This window comes from Phalacrocorax aristotelis, chromosome 10, assembly GCF_949628215.1.
Source record: "Phalacrocorax aristotelis chromosome 10, bGulAri2.1, whole genome shotgun sequence".
Lineage (NCBI taxonomy): Eukaryota > Metazoa > Chordata > Aves > Suliformes > Phalacrocoracidae > Phalacrocorax > Phalacrocorax aristotelis.
The window spans coordinates 12,351,253-12,373,777 of NC_134285.1; the positions used below are offsets into that span (position 1 = coordinate 12,351,253).

Below are 22,525 nucleotides of genomic sequence, written 5' to 3' on the forward strand. Positions count from 1 at the left end.
TGCGATTTGGAGCCAATTTCATACCTCATTTTCAAGGCTTACGCTGTAACTCTTGAACCAATCGTCCACTTTCAGTTTAATTCAGTAGGGGAAGCAGAGGTTTTAAACGTATTTACATTGTCTGTTTTCATTCAACTAGTCAACGAGAAGTTCTAGTTAATGTCTCTGGAGATGTATGTGTTGGTGGGAGATCAACGTTTAGCTGCTGTGTTTCGCTTTCAGCAGCTAATCAGCATTTGTGCCCTGACCTGGGAGCGAGGGCTGTACACATCAGTGTTGTCCTGTGCAGCTGGCAGTTAGAAATCGTGGGAAGAAGCTAGCAGTTTGGATAAGCATGGGCTGGGGGAATGGGAGGGAACCAGAGGTGTTGGTTGTGAGGTGACATAAGAACCTAAGGGTTGGGGAAGGAGATGCTGGGTTACGGACTGGGGAGAAAGGAAGGAACACAGGTAGAAGTCCATAGAAGAAACTAGATTTTTGGCCATCTGTGTGAAAACAAAATTTTGTGAGTAGTGGAATTAATGAATTGTAAACATGAGGAAACAGTTAATATTTTAAAAATTCTGTATTTTGAAGCAACCGTTGTCTCTTACATATAGAAAATATACTGGGATTGATTCTTAAATGTTGAGCTTTAAGTGTATGCTTAGTAAACTGGAAATGAGAAAAGAGCTGTGGCTTTTGTGGGCCTGTATTGTAAAAACAAAGGTGGTACTTACAAACCAGAATGATTGTAAAGTTTGAAAATGTGGCAGCGTTGTTAGGAGGTCGCTTGAAGTGTGAGTTTGAGAGCATTCGGGGATCGATAATTTTGTCACAATTACTAAAATTGTGACCTGAGGAGGGTGAAATATCAGGTAAAAAGATTTTTGAAGGAGCTTTTTATTGTGATGCAAGATAAAGGAATGCAGTGTCTTTCTTAAAACTTCCTGTCACATAAGGAACCATGGCAAAACGGAGCGTTACAGTGGTGGGGTCCAGTTGTTAAACTGACTTGCTCCAGTGTAAACATAGCTAGTTGAAAATTCTGGAATTAAGAGAATAAAAAAAAGAATATAATCATTCACGTGCATTTAAGGCAGTTTATACTGTAACAACTTCTGAACGCCTTGGAAATGCCAAGTTTTTGATTGTTTTATTGCTGATTTGATAGAAAATGGTTTCCTGAGTATTTGGTTTACATTCTTGGTATTACTGGTCAAACTAATTTCTCTTAAGAAACTTACTCTGCCACGATCTCTTTAAATCGAGACTCTCTATTTGTTGATATTGCCCTTACATTGAAGAGGAAATATGCCCTGAACAGTTCACAGTCCCTGCTTGGTAAAATAAATGGATACGTATTTACATATTTTTTTCCTGATACAATATAAAAGAATGGAAGTGTAGAATACTTTAAAGCAAAGCGTGAGGCAGGGTAATAGTCTCTGTTTATATAAACGTCACATCACAAAACTTTATGACCAGTGTCTCTTCTCTTATCAGGGTGCAGTTACTTAAAGTAGAAGTGTTAAAAGAGGATGAGGCCAGGGAAAAAATCCAAAGAAATCACTCTTCCTGGTAATTTTGTGCTCTGTAGCAACCAGCAATAAGAGTGTGAGCTAACATACCCATAAACATAGTGCATGGTATCACGGTGTGACTTTCTAAAGCTGGTTAAGGATGATCTTTAGATTTTTATGGTGTTTCACGGAACTAACTCAGATGGTGTCATAGTAATTTGCATCAATTTCTAAAGTTTTGTCATTGCATGACCTTTGCCAAGATTAAAAATCAGGGCTTTGGGCACACTTTTTAACTACTGCTGTACAGTCTCAATAACCACTCTAATTTCGTTCTTAATTTCAGCCGAGCAAAAGATGTAACAATGCCAGCGAAGCTTCCAGTGAATTTTTTCTCCACAAGATCTCCAGTCATTGATCTTTTTCGGGGACAATTAGACTATGCAGATCACCTTCGTCAGGATTCAGAAATTGTGCTGTATTTCTTCTATGCGCCGTGGTGTGGCCAGTCCATTGCAGCAAGAGAGGAAATAGAACATGTGGCCAGCAGATTGTCAGACCAGGTAACTCCAGAGAAAATATGAATTTTAAACATGACCTGATGTATTTTTAATATCCAAGCTGATGCTAATTTCTGTCATCCCATGGGAACCAGTAGGACCTGAATGCTCGCCTTTTAGGCTAACTCAGCCACTCAATTTTAATTTAGCGTGCAGAGTGGTACAACAAATGGAAAAACCTGTGATTCCTGCTCAGTTGTCTGTTATTTTTGCCCCTGAATAGGGTACTCTACAATTTTCTCCTTGTAAAGTGTTCTCAGAGGTATTCATCTGCTGTCAGACAGAAATTACAGGGAGTTTGCTTCCAATTCCAGTATCCTTGGGGATGCAGGTAGTCACGTGAGATTGCAGCCATAACACTGCTTTCTAGCAGTTGGTTACATGTGAATACTTCACAGGTAGATCTGTCTTAAATCTCTGCTCGTTGAAACATCTGCAGGTTTCCACTCTGCAGAAAAACTAAATAATGCTGTTTATGTTAGTGAATTTGAAGGTTTTAGATTAAGGAGGTTAAAAACTAGAAAGAAAAGTGACCAAAAGGACTGCTGTTGCAAAATGACAAAAAGAAGATTAAAATCATAATAATTAAAAAAAAATAATCTCGTGTGATAGAATTAAGAGGAGCATATATGGAATACTGAGTTGGAAAAAAAAGACACTGAAAATAGCAGATGGAATGGATTGGAAAAAAAATACTGTGACCTTCTGTATCTAACACGTAATGTACTTTGTTAGCTGTGAATTTTTACCTGCTTTGCAGGTGCTGTTTGTGGCTGTAAATTGCTGGTGGAACCAGGGGAAATGCAGGAAGCAGAAGCATTTCTTTTATTTTCCTGTGATACACTTATACCATCGGAGGTAAGATTTCATATGTACAGTCTGGGGAAACAGAGATATTATATAAAGTGTTGCATTTTGAAAATATACTATTTACGGCTATAGTAATTAGTTGTAGAGGAGGAGATTCTGGGTGAAGTTCATCCTGTATGCTACTTGGGTGTCAAGAAGGGCTGTAAATGTCAGGTAAATGACATGCTGTGCCAATGCTTCATCCTTAAGGATGTTTTATTTTACCTGTGCATCTCCTGGAAGTTCTGCCTCCAATGGAAAGTAAAGGATTCAAATTTATATATTTATTTCAGTTGTCTGCTTGCTCTGTAGATGGATTGTGTCACTGGTCCCAATTTGTGACAGCAATAAAGTATGTAGTTAAGGGCTATTGAAGTTAGTGGAATTTAAGTGCATATTTAAATGGGACTATGTACTGGAGACTTACTTCTAAATTTGAACTTTACACTCATTTTTTTTATGCTCCAAACGTTGAGATGTAGTTGTATAAAATTTTATATAATCTTACTTACTTTTTTGTGTTTGTATGTATTTTTTTTTCTCTTTGAATGGAGCAGCAGGTAAGGAAACATGCTTTCTAATGCAAGGTACAATAAGGCTGGACGCCGTGTAGCTTATCACTTGCATTTTACTTGTGTATTCTAGCCTTGAACTGCAGCTCTTTTCCATTACAGAGGCTGATTTTGGTTTTTTTGGGGGGATTTATGTCTTGAGGAGGAGCAATCCTGATCTTTTTGAGCTGAACTTGGAATAGACACTGATGGCACTGGCATAATTAAAACTGTAATAAAGAAAACAACAATCCCACTTGGATGTACGCTGACTTAAACTTATTTGATCTTGAAATTACAACACAATAGGTGGATGCACTTCAGTATTATCAGTAACCTTAAACAGAATTACAACATGATGAGAAGTAAATTCATATTGATACTTCATAAAAACCCCTAAGGGTAATGCACCCCTCATGCCTGAGATATTAAACCTCAAGTGCTGCGTACTGGGCATGTGGCATATTGAAGCAGTGCATGTTGCTGTTAAGACAAAGGTTTGTAATAAGTCAGTGTAGGATGTAGAATATTCTAGTGGGCTCGAGAAGACCATTTCAAAGCATCTGAATGTAGGTATCTCAGTGGAATTTTGATACACATACAGACACTCTGAAAACCACACTATATTAAAAAATGCATCACATGAAATTCTTTGGTGGGAATGGATTAACTCCTCATGCTTTTTGTGTTTGATTTCATTTTGGACTGTGATGCTTTGTTCAGCCTAATAATAATGAAACAGATGCAGGATTTCAAGGGAATGAAGGAGGAGCTCTGGAAATCGTAGCTACAAGGCCTGGCCCGCCTTCTATTTTAGTATTACCTAATGTCGTGTGAGCGGTTTTATCAGATGGCTGGGGGAGAAACTATAGACTTCCTGAGTCTGTTCATCAGCAGTGTGACTGGATTCGTCCCTGCTTTACTGAGTGCTACTTTTAAAAGTCTGTATAAAAATATTGCACCTTTTCAAATTTATACTGTTTGAACTTTATAAAGATTTTTTAAAAAGTCAAGTGAAAACAGAGACATTTTTCAGATCTGTATTTTTAAGTCACATGTATTTACTTTAGACAAAACAGAAAGATATGTATATGATCATATAATTCATACCTGCATTTTACCAGCTTCTTTAACGGGACTCAGATGTGGCCTCCATCCTTTCGCCCTCACCAACACACTGCCCCTACCCATAGACTCTTAAGGCTAGAGTCGCTGCAATTTCTGCGCTGTACTTCAAGTCTGGTAACACAACTCCTCTATCAGTTGCAGAAGCCACTGTTAGTTAACACAGAGGGTAATTCCCTAGAGGCTGAGCATGCTGTCTATGTAGCTCCTACCTCTGCCACCCCCAGGAGGGACTCTATTGTTAATTTAAGTCTTAATGTTTTATTATTTTTTTTGGTACTAGTTTTGGACCAATTGAATACAAAGGCCCTATGAGTGCTGTTTATATTGAAAAGTTTGTTCGCCGGGTGATGACACCACTACTCTACATCTCGTCTCGATCAAAATTACTAGATTTCCTCTCAAATTATGAGGTACTTGTCTCTCTTCTCTAGTTTTACCACTGTGGTTCAGAAAGAGCTTGACTTGTTTCACAATTAAATTTGATCTGCTCCAAAGTACTAGTTTATTTCCAGGATCCTGAAATCAGTGCCCTGTAAATTTGTTAAAATAATAAAAATATGAAGTGACAAATTCATAATGTTGGTTCCCTGTGTAGTAACACTTATGATTCAGTGATGCTCTTAATTTACAGTACTACAGTCTGTAGAGACAACAATCAAAATTGTTACCTCACCAAATAGTTACATATGAACAAGAAAGAAGGGAGAAATCTTTTTGCAAAAATCTTGCAGTCTAAGTTGGGAAAGCATTTGAGAAATATATAATCATCGCTTCAATTTTTAAAGGAATATTAAATCTTTCTAATAAGATAAGTCTGTTAAGTAAAAAAGAAATGTGAAATCAGTTGAAGTAAGAGCTCCTAACCACTTTGTATGCTGTAACTTCATGATTTTAATCCACTGGCACATTGTGTTGCATTAATTTTCGGTCTGTTGTGTTCAGAGGTGTCAAGATTGGTATCAATACTAGTGGATTAATAACTTCCAATTAGACAAAAAGTGCTTAAACAACCATTTATAATCCCTTTAAAACTGTCAATTTCTATAGTGTGCAATGGAGAAATACCATAATCTCACTAAACTTCAAGCTATTAGAGGAGAATGGAAAACATGATCAACAAATTGATGCTGTAGTAGTGGCCAAAACATGAGAGGGGCTTTCCAGTGTTTCAGAATGAAGCAGAGTTCCTCTTTGGCGCCTGTTCTAATGACTGGTTCTGTGGCAGGACAGAGCACGACCTGTGGTGTTAAATGAAAGCTGCCGCAGTGTAAGGGGATGCACACTGGTAGATACCATGGGTAGGGGCTGTGCTGTTCTCGCTTCAGTTTATCCCTCGGGAGCTATTAATGGGTTTAGTTTTCCAATGTTTTAAGTGGGGACTGTGAGTCAGGAGTAGCAAGTTGTATGTCTGTCTCTGATGCTAATACTTTCTGTGATCACAAGCAATTCTGTTGTCCTTTCACTGCTTCAGTTTTGCCATTCTAAAACTCATATTTTCTTGCCTCCTGTAGAGATTCGAAAACAGCCATGCTTGGTTTTTGGTATGTGTTACATGAATTATTTCTTGGTAGACTGCAAAAGGTAGCTAATAAGAGTAGTGTAATTAAGCTTAAACTTGCTTTACAGTAGGAGGTGTGCTTCCTTTGGAAAAAGACTGAGAAGTTTATGGGGGAAACTGAAAATATTTTAAAAATACTGCTTAGCAATTGAACAGATATCTTTATTTCTATGTTCAAACTTCCCCCCCTTCCTGTGCTTCAGATTCTGTGGCTCCAAATGCCCAATCTCTGTTTATGTTCAGCGTTGGTTGGTTCTTTTTTCTGAAATAGACTAAGAATAGTCTGATCTGTCATGCTGCCCCACAGTCATTTAAGACTGAGGTTATTTCCCAGACCATGGCACTAGCTGCTCAGTGTCTTGCCTCTGTAAAGTTAAGCAAGAGGGAGAAGGGGGTACAAAAATAACAGTCAGCTCATGCAGTAATATCAATTCAGGGAACAGGGCATTGACTAGTGCATGTCCAGGTGAGTGCAGCAAGAAGAGCAAATGCTGAGTGATCAGGAGCTAGGATACAGAGAAGACCTAAGATACAGAGAATTGTATATGAAGAAGGATGGTGAGGGAAACATAATCAGGCACAAAGGGAAAGTTAGTTTAAACCAGAAATAAACACGTGGTTTCATCATTTTAAACAGTTATAAATATGACTGCTTTCTGATGTTTTCCATGCAAGTCAAGGAACTTGCTATACCTTTTGTAAGAGAAGATAAAATCCAGAAGGTGACTCCTGTGTTTAAGGAGCGAGAAAAATTGGAGGAGTAGAGTAGGTTACAGGAAGTGCATGTATGGCACAAACTAATTGCTATTTTGATAGCCTTGGCTAGTGTCTTCCTTTGATTTTTGATCTTTTATATATTAAAAATGCTAATTTTTAGCAGAAGGGAAAGGAGAGAAGAATGTAAAGGATAGACCATTGGACATTTTGACCACTGTCTGCTGCTTGATCAGGTTTTTGTGATTTCTTCGTCGAAAAGCAAATTATTTTGAAGCTCAGAATATTTTCTGGAAGATTTGTCATCATCAGTATCTAATTTTCAGTCCTGTGTTCTGCTAGGGAATGGGTTCTGTAAACTTGCGTTAGGAGTATTTACTTTTGACTTGAAAATTTCAGTTGAAAAGGATCTTTTGTAGCTGATCCCCAGACTGCACTTAGGCAGTGCCCATTCTGTTCCTTGGCTGTTTGATTCTACTTTGGTATTAAGGTCTCCCATGTTAAGGAAGCAGTAGGTTGTAGGGCAGTTGCCTGTCACTCGCTATTGGTCCTCATTAATTTTCTTTCTCTGTCCAAGGATAGCACTATATATAATCTGGAGCATGCAATAGGTTGGCAAGTTGTTAATAGATGAGTGATTCATTTGCAGGGCACCATGGTGAGCTGAAGTTCTGTTCAGCATGTGTTTTCACACTTAAAAGAGCTACTGCACCCTTCTTTTTTTGTTTCAAGGGCATTTTGTTGATGTCTCTCAATTTACTGGTAGCCAGGACTTGTCCATCTAATCTGTGAAGCTTTTGGTGCTTTAGTCTTGTCTTCAAATTCCAGCAGCCAGCTTTTGACAGAAAAAGCATCTAGTGGAGAAAACCAGGAGCTCTACCCACACTCAACTGAATATCAAAATCCGTTAAATATATTAGTACACCTGAACTAACAAGGTAAACATTCAAAGCATTTTTTTTGGAAGTTGAACCACATGAAGAGATACTGAAAACTAGCAGTATTTTATTTTGTATTCGAATGTTAATTAGCACGTTTTTGTTTCTAAGAAGTACTAATGAACAGAATCCAGCTAAATGTAAGAGCGAGGGGTGGTAGCTACATGGTGTTATGTCCATTCCTCAAATCCCGAATACTGTGAGATGCTGTATTGCTCTCACAAGAGGGCGCTGAAACCCTGTGAAAAAAAAATTCTGGCTGACTACTGGAAAGTTCAGATTCTGCATTTTCTGATACTATTTAAGGTTTGGTGTGTGGTTTGGTTTTTTTTTTTTTGTGGTTGTGGAATAATACTGGTGCAAAACTAGAACTGGATAAGAGTGAGAATTTAATTTTTGACAGTAAGGAAAAAAATCCCATTGGGAAAGCAGTTAAAAACTTGTAACTTAGATCTTCCTGCACATTCCATGAGGAGAAAGATCTGCAGTTGCTACCATAATTCTGGATACCTGTAAGTACCTACAATCAGGCTTATTTTGTTTTCTTAACTGCAGAGATGTAACAGTTTCATTTTAATCCGAACTGGCATATCACATTCCTCACCTGACTAATCTAGCTACTAGAAATGGCCTCATCCTTCTGAGGCACAGAGGAAGAAAACACAGCTGCTGTAATTAGACTAAAAGCTTCATTCACTTAGGAAAGTTAAATGTGCACAGGGACCTGTACATTTTCTAGCTTCAGGAGAGGTGCAGGAGGAGTTGGTCTCTCTGGGAGGGACCTCGCATGTGCCTTAACAAGGTATCAGCTCTATTTGTGTAGAAATGCTCTCTGAGCATTAACCAGCTGTGTAGGGTCTGACCCAGAAGTGGATTTGCCTTAATAGCTTGCTCTTGTGTGGGGTACCGTGGTGCCTATGTTAAATGATGATGTGAGAATTTGCTTTCAGTTCTGGATACACAATGTTTTTAACACTGTTAGAAAATGAACAGACTTTTACTTGTAAATGTAATTAATCTAATATCAGTCAACAGTTGTTTCTTTGCATTTCTACAGTATTGAATTAGTGGTATGTAATGTTGGTTCTTCTGTACCCCAGAGATAATGCATTCTTTTCCTCCTGCTGTTTTCTTTCCTGTGCTTACAGATAAATGAGGCAGGAAATCCATGCCTGCACAAGTCTGAGATTCTGAAAAAAAAAATTTCCCTTACCTCAATGCAATATAGCCAAAACATAAAAATGAATACATACAAATTGGGATAGAAATAACTTAATTGAGTAGTAAAAGCATTTATCTAATTGTAAAAGCTAATCAGTAGCTACGAGGGTTTTTCTGTTCTCTGTTCCCATTACTTCATATTTATTTGCCTTTAAATTTCAGTGTTCTTTATAGAATCATAGAACCATTAAGGCTGGAAAAGACCTCTAGGGTCATCAAGTCTAATCATCAACCCAACACTACCATGTCTCCTAAACCATGCCCTGAAGTGCCACGTCTACACATCTTCTAAATACCTCCAGGGATGGTGACTCCACCACCTCCCTGGGCAGCCTGTTCCAATGCCTGACCACTCTTGCAGTAAAGAAATTTTTCCTAATATCCAGCCTAAACCCCTCCTGATGCAGCTTGAGGCCATTTTCTCTCGTTCTATTGCTGGTAACCTGGGAGAAGAGACCAACGCCCACCTCACTTTCCACCTCACAACCTCCTTTCAGGTAGTTGTAGAGAGTGACAAGGTCTCCCCTCAGCCTCCTATTCTCCAGGCTAGACAACCCCAGCTCCCTCAGCAGCTCCTCATAAGACCCGCTCTCCAGACCCTTCACCAGCTTCGTTGCCCACATTGCATAGTCATTTAGTATGTCTTTCTGCAACCCTTCTGAGTCAGCTGCAGTTTCGATGATTCCCAATAACATTTACAAATTTTGTTCCTCACCCTTCTCTCCCTTTCCCAAAGTGTTTATAGAAATGTTGAACGATATGAGCATCCTTACACATCTTGGCTGGCTGTCTTTGTGTAAAAACAATAACTTTTATGTGTAGCTTTCTGTCTTTTCTACTGATCTAGAAAAGGACCTTTCATGTTATTCTTTATCACCTTAGTTTCTTCCAGTGTGTTTGGTAGCTTCTTGTAGGCTTTTTGGGAATTACAGTATTCTGCATTGAGTAGATCAGTCATCTACATGCTTGCTTATTCCTTCACAGAACTGTGATAGACTTCAGGCATGGTTCAGTAATAAAACCATACTGGCTGTTCTCCAATAAAAATTAGTCACCTGAAGATCTCTGTTAATTCTTAAAGTGTCTATGAAGCTGCTGTTCCATAATTGTTGAGATTCTTGTAAAGTCTGTTGTGTTTAATTGCCATCACATGTCACTTTCCATTCCTCTGCTGTAGAGACCAAGCAAGAAATGGGCTGTGCTACAATTAATGATTTTTAAATTTCCAGATATGAATTTCCTTAGGAGAAATTAGGACTCTTCAGTATTGATGTCCTCAGGTTTGTTCCAAAACCTTTCCTACAGACACTTGGCTTGAGGCATGTGCTGAAGATTGTTTAATGGAAAGACAAGCTCCAGTAAGCTCCACTCTAGCAACGCTGATGCTCCTAAAGCAGTGCTTTAAACTATCCCTATGTCACATTCCAATATTTTATCCTCAAACTTTATACAGCAGCAAGTCACATCCTGTCCAACTGATTGTTCCTAACTGCCTGCATGAAGATAGTTAACCGTAACTCCACACAGATGCTTGCCTGGAGGCAGCTGATCATCAATAACAGTTTGTATGGAGATGCCCATGTAAATTGTATGCAGGTGGCTGTTGCTACACCAGTTATTGTTCTGGAGGTTCTTACATGAAAGGAAATACGAGTTGCTGCCATCAAGCTCCTCTTAGTATACTTGTATTCAAAACTAGGAACCTCTTATTTACATCGAGGTATCTCTTCTGTAATACTTGAATCTCACTTGTACAGAGCAAGATTCCTTTTAAGTTGCTAGCACCTGGAGGTGTGCCATTTTGTTAAAATGAACAGAGTAGTTGGTATTGGTAAGTGAATATCTTCATTGTGGGCAGAACAACATAGTACCTGAGAAGAAATACAGCTTTTTAGACACTTTCCTCATATGTATAATTGCAGCCTGTAACCGAGGAAATTTTAACTCTTGTGTGATTATCGATAAAACAACATTAATTAACCAGATTACTAATTAGGCATATAGCACTAGTATATATTCTCCACTAAAATATTTTTGTTACTGAAAAAACACTTTCCAAAATGTATAATGGAAACATCTTATTCTTCAAAATCTGGAAGTCTTAAGCTGCTATTAAGTTCAACAGAAGTGGCAGTCAGAATCAGAACATCACTGTTTTTAATAAATACATAAATATTTCTAGATGTGGCTTTTTCTTACATTTTACTGTCACTTTTGACTCTTCTTTCATTCAATATTTGGTGCCATAAGTTCGCTTCATACACTAATGGTATTCAAAAATGGGCCTAGGAAATGGGAAAACTAAAATTTTTACGATCTTGTCTGTCTCCTTATTTTGGTTCACTTGAATGCTTTAAAAGTTTTTTATAAGGGGTTGTTTCTTTATACTGTCTTAGTTTAGTACTAGGAGAAAAAGGTGAACACTAATTACTAACCTGTTTATTGTTTAAAAAAGAAGGATGTTATTATTTTGCTGTATTTTTTCACTTCTATTTATATTTTTATTTCCCTCTTGACAATTGTTGTTGCAGAAATTTCACTAGTTGCTTGTATCTCATTTTTACTATTGATAATTTTCTTGGGGTACCTCAAAAGGAATCTTTATGAACAAGGACCTTCTGTTTAGCATTCATTCATGAAAGATAGTGCCTGCCTAAAAAGCCTAAAAAAAGCGGGTCATTAGTTGGAATGCCGTTATTGGTGAACGTCCTGACGTCACTAATTCATATTGAATTAGCTCAATTCCTGTGGCTGGTATGAGTAACTGAAGTTGTATGACTAATGACAGTAACAGGTAAAATATATGTTCCTATTTTTAAAAGAAATTAAAATTTTTGCATGTAAAACTCAAGAAAAAAATAAAGCAGGCTCCAGCATACCAAATGAAAATACTTAAGTGGGAATGTATTTGCCACACAAATGGGTGATTGGTGAGTCTGGAATATTTTGTTCCACAGTAATCCCTAGAGTGCTCTTGCTTTGTGTATCAGATGCTCTTTCTGTATGAACTGGTGGAACTAGGGAAAAAAAAACACAGTGTAACCAAAGTCCATCACTTATTCTGACCTCTAAGTTTATTAGCAAGAAAATTTATTATTATCACAGTTTCAGTGATGTGTTTAAAAACATATTTTCGATGGATTATATTAAAAGAAGAACTTAATTGAAATTTTGGAGCAAGAGGAGTCTAAAGAGTACACACCTCTTTGTTCCAAGTCAGCTTCTCTCAGATTCTCTTCCTGAATTTAATATGAAGCCATTCAGGCTTTATACCTGGCAAAGTCAATAGGCCTATTTAGGGACGAGTCTTCTAAGCTTTGAATTGTCTGTTTGGCAATTCGAAGAACTTTATGGATATGCAGGTGGGATATGGGGCTCTTTCATTATTTTCGTGCAGCTGAACTCTCACTGACTCCTGCAAGATATACTGAAAGAATTTACAATGAATGGTAGCTTAATGATGGGATGATAAGTTGGCTTAGCAGTTCAAGAATTCATGCACAAAATGTGTAAATTCATATGTAGTTGCTAATTATGTGCAAAATAGTGAACAATTAAGTGTTCCTGTTTTAGTTGTTTATACTCTGGAAAAATCGTATTTGATATTCCAATTCTAAAAGAAGTCTTTACAACGCTTATGGTCCTATGTTGGTGCTGGAACTGATTTATAAAATAGTCACAATAGTTGCAAATAAAAAGCAAATATTAATTGTTTTTAGTGAACTTTTAATAGCTAACATGGAAAATGTGCAGCTGTTAAACTTCTGCATCTACAGCCGTAAAAACCCTCTCTCATACATAGCTTTTGAATGACAACTTTAGAACTGATTTCCATTCAGTCTTTTAATATTAAATTTCTTCTTGCAGCATAAAGTGACCGCTCTTCAGTAAACATTGTCTTTTTTAAATCTGTGGTATTTTACTGTAGGCAAATAATCGCTCTGCCCCATATAATTATACTTGAAAATAGCGAAACTAACTCTAATTGTTACTATTTCAGCCTGGAGTTCTAGGATATTTTGAGTTCAATGCTTCACCTCAACCTCCTGGTTATTTAACATTCTTCACATCAGCATTACATTCATTAAAGAAAGGTAAAAGCTTAATTTTCATAATTTAAAGCATCTGTGAATGACTTATGTAGATGGGCTTCTGTAGGTCTTTTGCAATATTTTGTAATTTTGGAATTAACCCCTTTTGAGTGTTTCTTGATGTTGATATAATTATGAGACTGTCTTTTATTACAGTGCAAGGATTGCTTACATAAAAGGCTTTATTATATGATCAGCCATCATGGAATAAAGTATATGATAGGCTGCTATTCAAGGATGCATTAAGATACAGTTTCCTCAAAAACCTAGATGTGTAGGTGCAACCCATATAGAGCCATAATCAGACTAGCACTTAAGTTGAATCAAAGAGTGTTTGTCTTGTGCAGCATTTGAAATGTCAGGTATTAGGATGAACTTGACTTTGTCAATACTTATGTAACTGAATTCAACGAAGTTCTTTCCTGGATGGAGTAATAGAGCTGGTACAAGGTAGCATGATGAGAAGGGCTTTCTCCCCCTGTTCTTTTGCATTAATAATATAAAATCTAAAAACTCTTGCATTTAAATATGCAAACTTTGTATATGATTAACACCTTTTTTTTTGGGGGGGGGGGGGTGGTGGTGGTGGTGGTGGTGGTGGTGGTGTAATAAATTCTAGATAGAACTTTCCTAAAGTTAAGATGAGCACATTTTAGGGATATTTCTTCCTGTCAGCAAATGAAGGAAATAAATACCAATAATCTGATTTTTATTCTGCTGCTGACTTGGTATATGCTATAGAACCTGTTCTCCTATATTTTGTTCTGCAACTTCCCCATTTTTATGTTGGGATAGTTCTTTGCAACGTGAAGATGAGAAGCATTCTATCCTTATGTGTACATATTCATAAATTCAGAAATAATATAATACGTATTTAAATAATATATATTTGCTGTAAATGCACATCATGTAAACAGTCAGGGTTCGTACATCTTCCTTATACGTGTATCTCATCTTGGCTTTTGAGATGCCATAACACATAGCAAGCTGCATCTGTGTACCAGATTCTGCATTTAATAAGCAAATCAAGAAATTGAGTAATTCAGGTTAACATTCTCTATACCTTGAGTGCAGAAGAGGAACATGCTCTTGTTGCCTGCTCTTGTTATCTTTTTTCTACCTCACTTAATCACCGATATTGGCCGTTGCAGATTTCTGTGCCTTTTACACAGCAATGGTCTGCATTTTGGTTTAAATATGTTCTTCTAAGGCTTTTGGGAGAGAGGTTTGGTGTGTATAAATATGTTTAAAAACTGAAAATTTGCCCTTTCAGATTACCTTGGAACAATACGCTTTGGAGTGATCACGGATAAACACGTTGCAGAGGAGATCTCATTGGTGCATTCAGGCAGCGTGTATTTGCACAGACACGTCAACACATCTCTTGTGAGTATTGTATTTCTGTTGTAGTGACTCTGACACAGTACACGGAGATTGAAGCTCTGTCGTAGTAGACAATGAATAAGTGTTTCACAGAACTTCAGGATACAGGGTATTTAAGAACAATATTTTTGTACAGTAATACATGCTTTCATTCTGTCAGTCAGCAGCTGTTCTAAACAGTAGCTAAGACCCAAATTTATGATCTCTATCAAAGCAAAACCCAAGCACCTCAGAAATGACTACGCAAAGACTTTTTCCTGAAGTTTCTACCCCTTTCAGTGGGTTATAGTTACAAGGCTACTTGAATGAAGATATGGACAAAGAGGTTTTGTGGAAAGATAGCACGAATAGTGAAAACGTGCATTTTGATTTAAAGGTATGACATTACGCTGATTAGAAAAATCATGCAAATTAATTTAATTGAAAATTTATAGTAACTCTTAATCCATCTGCCTTGTTTGGAAGACCAAGACTGAAAATACTAACTTTCAGATTTGCTATTTGGCATAGAGACCGTATCTATCCACACTGCTACCATGAGTGGAAACTCTACGAAGATAAGTCGTGTATTTTATTCAATTGAGACTAGGCGAAACATGGATTTTTCATGTTAAATTACTGGTAAAGACATAAAGCTGCTTTTGTCTATGCAAGAGATTTGAGACAAACTTGCCCTAATTTATTAAAATGGCCCTAGAAGCTGTGAGTGCTTTGTATTATGCATTTCTTTTCCCTGCATCGAGTAATAAGAAATACCAGTTTTAAATGCAGTCTTCATGTTTCAGTCTTAAAAGACTAATTTAAAGTGAGTTAATATGGTGACTAAGTAGTGGGGAAAAGTTCTCTAATATGCTGTAAATCAAGATATGTGATGATACCAACTTAGAGACTGAGCTCTTTCACTTACAAAGAAAATTTATACAAGTAAGAAAAAGAAAGATTATAAAGATGTAATAAAAGAAAGAGGACCTTCCCTGGTAGAATACTTTTTGCCTGAAAGATTGTGTGTGTTACTATGATCTGATGAGCATTTGGGAAAATTTCCCAATTGGAAAGGGTATATGAAATGCTGAAGCTCGCTGAATAGTGTCATTGAATTTAGAAGGACAGTTTTAGGTATTACAGTAACAAAGCATGTCATATTTGAGAACTGCATTAATTACTAAACCAAGTGAGGACAAATAATTGCTTTTTTTTCCCCTCTTCAAGATCTATCCAAATGATGCCATGAACTATACTGCTGAGAACATTTGCAAGTGGGCTCTAGAAAATCGAGAGATGTTCATACGCTGGCTGAGACCACATGGTGGAAAAAGCCTTCTTCTAAACAATGAGCTGAAGAAAGGACCAGCACTTCTCATATTTATACCTTACGATCCCTTAGCAGAAATTCATCCTCTTTTAGATGAAGTAAGTTAAATAATTTTTTTTTTTCCACTTCAAAAATACTAGAACTTGAGAACTTTAGTCAGGGTTCTGAGCTTAATTGTGGTAGATCCTGCATTTTATTTCACCGTTTCAAGTAATCAGTTTTGTTTAAAAGCATGCTTTCTCAAGCCATGTTATCACAATTCCCTTATGCTGGCTTGCATCCTGCACAACATACCTTTGTCTCATGTCAACAGTTGTTTAGAACAAGCATCTTAACTCTTTTTCTTGACTCCCTTCTTTTTGTGGTGAGTGCTGTGTGAGAGATGCTGATCTTCTGTTCCGGCTAACATAGCTCAAATGAAAGAGCAGGAATGTATCGAGTATCACAGGACTTCCACCCCATTCTATTTCTCCTCTCCTTCCATCTTTCCAGCAGTGGTTATGCAAGGAAGAATGGATCTATTCATTCCTTAGTCACCTTCCAATTTTCTTTTCCTCTGCTGTTATTTCAATTTCTGAACTGCCTAGGACAGGAGTTCGTGAAGCTTTGCTATAAATGAGATAGGGAAACTAAATTGTCTGAAAAATAACCTTTTTCCCTGGGCTGTTTTTCAGCTGGAACCCATTGTCCCATTTAGTGTATCACACAGCTGCATATGACAGTGGCGATAGCATAGCACTAAGGAACAAGAATCTGTAGAAGATGAAAAGCAGGGCTAAGTTTTGGTGGCAGTGTTGACTGACTTACATGGCATCTATGTCCTGGAATGTGTGGTTTCCAGAAGGCGGCGTAATGAATATTGCAGCATCTGAAGCAATGAGGAAAAAAACCTAAAATAACTTATGATACAATACTCAGACAAAGTAGAAATAAACACAGTAAAAGCTAGACTGCTACAAGATAGGGTTGGGGAAATCTTTGTGGAAAGACTGGAAAAGAACTGCCATTATTCTTGTACTAACCTGTCTTATTTTTGGCAGACTTAGTTCAGTGATGCTTGTCACAGATTAAACGTTCTAGTAACAGGTACCACTTTTTTAGATCAAATCAGTGCAACAGAAGATATTCTGATTCAGATTTTATTCTGCTAAATAATAGTATTTATCTAAATCAAAATGTGAAATGCGATACAAAATATTCCAGTTGATCTTGTATAGCTTCACTTTGATAGAGAGATACTGTGCAACTTGTTTACCATAGGAAGAGGCACTTACTGCAGCCATCCTCTGGGTTTCATTAAGCAATGACACCACTTGGCTGTAAGGCAGTTGCAGAGAACAAGGCTGCCAAGTTGTATGTTGAAAGCTCTCAGAGCAAAACTTTTTTTTCTGATAGTAGCTCACTGAAGTGAGATTTCTTATTGCAAATCTGGTTTTCTGTTCATAATTTCTTCAAGTTTATGTAGGTAGTCAAAATCTTCAGGCTAGATTATAATATGAGGGGTCATGTTTCTTTTAAGTATTTAATTGAACATTTTCAGGATGAAAATATCTAACAATGAATTGTTAAAGAATGTGGCAAACTGTTGCTATAGACCACATCTCAATACTGATGGTCCTGTAACACAGCACCCCTCCTAGACGTAACCCTTCAACATCCCTTTGATAATGATGATGATTCCTATCAAAGTGTTCTTGTGTAAGCAATGTGTGTATGTTCTGTATTTTGATTATGTTTCATGTGATAGATGAGGATGAAGGGAAGTATCTCATTCATTTCCTTTCTTGAATGGTCTGTTATTTATCTCCTAGAAAGGGAATTCCTTCTATGGTCCATAAACACGCCTTTTTTGCTGCTTGTGTCCCTTTGCTTATGAAAATCAAAATGGTGACGCAGCACAGGAATGTTTGCACTGAGAGGCAGGCTTTTTTCTGTTTTTCCTTTTTTTTTTTTTTCTTTCTTCTCCCATAAATTATGCATTACTATATGCAAAGTACACCTGCAGTACTACAACTATATGCCCATGGCTGGGAGAATACTAACATTGCTTCAACACTGTTAGTGATTGTTACAAAATCTGTGTATCACCTATACCAGGAAAAATCTCTATTCCCTTTTCATACAAGCATGGTTTAGGAGGCAAGGTAGTGTTGGGTTGGTGGTTGGACTTTGATGATCCTAGAAGACTTTTCCAACCTTAATGATTCTATGATTCTATGAATGCTTTTATTTATTTCCTCCTTGTATTGGAAAATAAAGGAAATTCAGGATCCTCAACTGATTAGTGCTTCATGTAGTGGGATTTAACCTTAAAATGTAGTGTTATTGTACTGTGATAAATATGATGCAAAGAGGACCTTGAGATCAGTGTAGTGGACTGAAAAAGTTCTAAAGTGGCTTTTGGTTGTTCTGCACATTTATTTCTTTCATGCTGAAATATCTAAAGATTTAACTTTCTTATCAAGTCAGAGCCTCCTATAATTTTTTTTAAGAGCAAAGGAGTAGTCAACGCTATGTTCCTGAAATACCATCTCTAATTGTGCATATATTGTTGAACCTGCAACAGATAACTGCATTTGAGTGAACTATGTACAGTCAATCTTGCTTTTTTTTTTTTTCCCACCCTGTAGATTACCAAAGTGGCCTTGGAATACCACAGCTGTAATAAAAGCCAAGCAGCTGAGCCAGATCTTCAACACTTAGGAGACACTGATTCACCAGCATTTGATTCCTCTGTACTAGATGCACATATGAAATTACCAGAAACATTTTCAATAACCAAGTACCCATGCTGTAACACAGTGGTGCTTCCACAGTGGCATTCAATATCTAGAACTCACAACATCTGTGAGCTTTGCGTTAACCAGACACTTGGTGTCAAACCAAATAAAGTCCATGTGCCACACTGTAACTTTTTAGAGATAGAAGCAGCTTTGGACTCTTTCTACCTCCAGGAACGTACCTTTTTTCAAGTTATATCAAATACCATAGAATGCAGCAATTTCTTAAGCTTCTATAGTCCTTTTAGCTATTACACTGCATGTTGCAGGACGGTAAACAGGCATTTTTTAAGTTTCATTAGTTCTGAGAAGACCATCTTTCAGACCCCCAAAATAGCATTTTCTTCCCATGGGAAGAAAGATAACAGCCAACATTCTATTCCTCACATTGAGGATAGGAATTGTTTTATTCCTGACCTTCATATTAGTAGCACTAACATTACTGGTCTGAGCTGCAGGACCAACAAAACCTTGAATCTTTATCTCCTGGATTCAAATCTTTTTTGGATATATGCAGAGAGACTAGGAGCATCAAATTCTACTCACCTTAAGGAATTTGCTGCCATTGTTGACCTGAAAGAAGAAGTGCATTATGTCCTGGATCAAAATCAATCACTTGTTGGATCTACCCTGGGTATGGTATCCACTATACAAATGCTTGAAATAAGAAAATTAAGTTTGCAAGTAAGCTTATGAATGGAAAACTTAATACCATTTTGAAAAGGGAGGCTATAGTCAACGTTGTGAATCATAATTTATTCTATTCTAATTTATTTAGTGGTTAACCAAACTGTAGAATTATGTTGTAGATGATGTAAGAACTACGTTTCATATACCAAAAGTAATTTGCTTAAAAGAAGTGAACCTCAAAATCTGTGATTCTTGACTGCCTGAAGGGTTGAAGGAATTGGTAAAATATAAATTAATTTGCTTGTGGAAAAAAAAAATACTATGCATCAACACATTTGATATTACAGGAGATATTTGTATATTAATTATGGTGTTGGTATTTGCTCAGCTGTTCTCTGTACTAAATATCCCAGAATTTCATGAGATACTGCCCACTTACCAGCAGAGACTAGCCCTTCCTCTTTTCCTCTGAAACCAACTTATAAATTGGTTTAAATTTATTTTGAAAAGTATGTGTTATTTCAAGGTAGAGCTCTGAAGTGGTTTTGGCCAAATCTGTCAATGCTCTTATTTCCTGGCTGAATTGCAGGAGGAAAAAAAACCCAAAACAAGAAAACCAGCCAATTCAACGATCACAGTTCTGATTTATTTGCAAGTTATTGAATAAGACACAACATGCCTAACCACGTGCATTTACCTACCATGGTGTGCAAAACTGAGGCCACATTCAGAAAATGCAGGGGTTTTTTTTAATGTTAGCAGTGTAAGTAAACATGGAAGTAAATTCAGGTAAGCATAGTATTAAAATAAATTATTCAAGAAGGTATATCTATATAATTCTTACAGTATTAATTTCCATTTTGCCATAAATCTGGAAATACAAATGTATGCACAACATAACAAATAGCCATGTCCTTATTAAGGATCCCATCCAGCCCTGTATCCTGTCTCCATCCCAACCCCCCAGAAAAACACTCTGGAAAAACAAACAAAACCCCCAGTGACCATAAAAGGATGCTTAAGAAAAATTAAGATCAGCGTGAGAAGGCAGAAATTTCCTTCCCCTTTCTGCTCCCAGTACTTTCTGTCTCAAACTTTTTTCAGGCCTCAGGATTTCCTGAGCATGATGAGGGTTTTTCTGCTGAGTAACACTCAGGTTATTTCTATCCTAAGTCATTTGAACTTCCAGAAAATTTTTGCTTCTATATATTTTGTCAAGGAGTCACCGTGACTTATGTTTGGGTTTTGTGGTTTGGTTTTTTTGTTTAATTTTATTTAACTTCCTTAAACCTCTTAACTTTTGGTATTTTAAAATAAAACAGATTTGCATTTAATATCTTCAACAGATTTCTGTTTTTATGGATGGCTTCTAAAAATTCAGGAATGTCTTTTAATTGGCCCCCTTCTTTCAGTTATTACTTAATTATGTGTAGGTACTCCAAATCTGGAGAGCTAGAAAGAAAAAAAGCCTGGTTTGGTCTGGTGTAAGAATTTAATGAAATGCTGAATAGTATATATAAAATTAAATGTACTGCTCTTTGCATTTCAGAGATAAACTTGATGATCTGGTATTTTTTATGTATGTACAAAAGTGACAGTTTTACTGGGGCCTAGTTTTTGGACTGGAAGTACCAGTACACGATGTTTCTATTTGGTCAAATAATTATTTTTAGTGTGCTTGATATTTTATCTTTTGTCTTGATTATTGAATATTCTTATTTTATAATGCATAGAATAATATTTCTCTATCTAAATAGAAAAGGAGGATACAGTCAATATCTTGCATCAATTTAGAGAACATGGTCCAGGCTCAGAGTAATGTACCTGAAGGTGGTTGAGGGCTTTGGAGCTTGTTTTAAACTTTTACCACTGGTCAGCTACTTGTTAAATATCCTAAAACCCAGGAGAAAGTTGAATGAAGAGGAAGGTGGTCACCAGTAAACAAGAGGTGGTCGGTCTGTTTGGCATGGGAATAGCACAGTCTTTAAAGGTCTAGAGGAAAGCAGAATTACAGGGAAAGTAACTAAAAATGAGATAATAAATGCAAATAAATGTGGGATTAAGTGGAGTCTTCAAGGTAAGGGCTAAGTACTTCAATGCTATGTAGAAAGTGAAAAATGGTGAGAGGATACTATTTATGACTTAGCAGGTATATGGTTAGATTAGGAGGTTAAAGAATTATTACTATGGTACATAGGATAGGAGTAGAAGCAAGATTAGAGAGTAGTGTGGCAAGTGAAAAGACGACAGTAATGAGCAAAACAAAAAAATGTGAAATTTTAATGCTGTTTTCACATCAGTGGTACTTACTCAAGAGTTGATTGCAAACTGTCAAAAATAAATGACGTGAAGTCAGATTTGAATTTGTATTTTCTCTGTAAGTTTTTCTGAATTCCAAAGTAAAAACTACCAAACTCACATATTTGTGAAACTGAAATAGTTTTGTTATGTATCATTTCAGAGAACTTCATTAAAAATTTCAGTATTCTCTACAGTCCCTTGAAAAGGCATCTTGTTGATGACTCTTCAGTCCATTTTCATGAACAGCATGTAATCACTGAAGTGACTACTAATACCTTTCGAGATACCGTGTTTTTGAGTGAAAAGGTACACCTCGTTACTGAAAAATTTATTGCAAGTAGTTGCTCAGACTTCTGAGGAGAGGGTCTCATTCTTTTTTTTACATTGATATGCTCTGCTTATTTGTAACATAAAATATGTTATTTTGTAACAATTCAAAAGTGTTTTTTTTTTTTTAAAACAGGCAATTTGGAATAATGTGATCTTAAGTCAATCTGCAAAAGATCACCTTCTGGTGTTAAAATAATCTAAAAGTCAGTGCAGCTGAATCCCTGACAGGTTTCTGCCACAGTTCAAAATTCGTTGGGTTTTTGGGAGTTGGTGTTGGGGTTTTTTTCCGTTGTTGTGTTTTGTTTTGTTTTGGTTTGTTTTTCCAGCAGGGGTAGAGGCTTGGGTTTTTTCCTGTGTGTTTTTTTTTCCACTGTAGCAGAAGCACATGCTAAATACATGGGGTTTGAGGTAACATGGAAGAATACTCTGATTTCTGTGTTTCATACCTCAAAGGAAATAAATATACCACAACTCTTTTTCTATATATTACATTCTTTTAAAAAACTTACTTTAAAAAAATTTAAAAACTAGACATAATGGAAAAAAAAAACCATAAGGCATTATTTGAAAGCACACAGCAAAAAACCCCAAACTCTCACAGTTAAAAGCTTTCCAGTTGCATGCCATAAAATTGCTTTATGTCATCCTGAACAGTAGTTAAATTACTTTGGTTTCTT

The 22,525-nt window shown here is 36.7% G+C and overlaps 1 protein-coding gene across 3 annotated transcripts in view; it reads left to right on the forward strand.

Moving 5' to 3' along the window:
* TXNDC11 (thioredoxin domain containing 11) overlaps positions 1-22,525 on the forward strand; it is a 35,428-nt gene that overhangs the window by 2,632 nt on the left and 10,271 nt on the right. Inside the window, exons 2-10 of one of the 3 annotated variants that reach the window (XM_075105276.1) lie at positions 1,486-1,560; positions 1,849-2,065; positions 2,823-2,920; positions 4,871-5,000; positions 13,022-13,115; positions 14,386-14,498; positions 15,705-15,905; positions 18,438-19,221; positions 21,679-21,824. In XM_075105276.1, the coding sequence (XP_074961377.1) occupies positions 1,486-1,560; positions 1,849-2,065; positions 2,823-2,920; positions 4,871-5,000; positions 13,022-13,115; positions 14,386-14,498; positions 15,705-15,905; positions 18,438-19,221; positions 21,679-21,824 (1,858 nt within the window). The remainder of the gene's footprint in view (positions 1-1,485; positions 1,561-1,848; positions 2,066-2,822; positions 2,921-4,870; positions 5,001-13,021; positions 13,116-14,385; positions 14,499-15,704; positions 15,906-18,437; positions 19,222-21,678; positions 21,825-22,525) is intronic. The other 2 variants (XM_075105274.1, XM_075105275.1) reach the window with 2 other exon arrangements.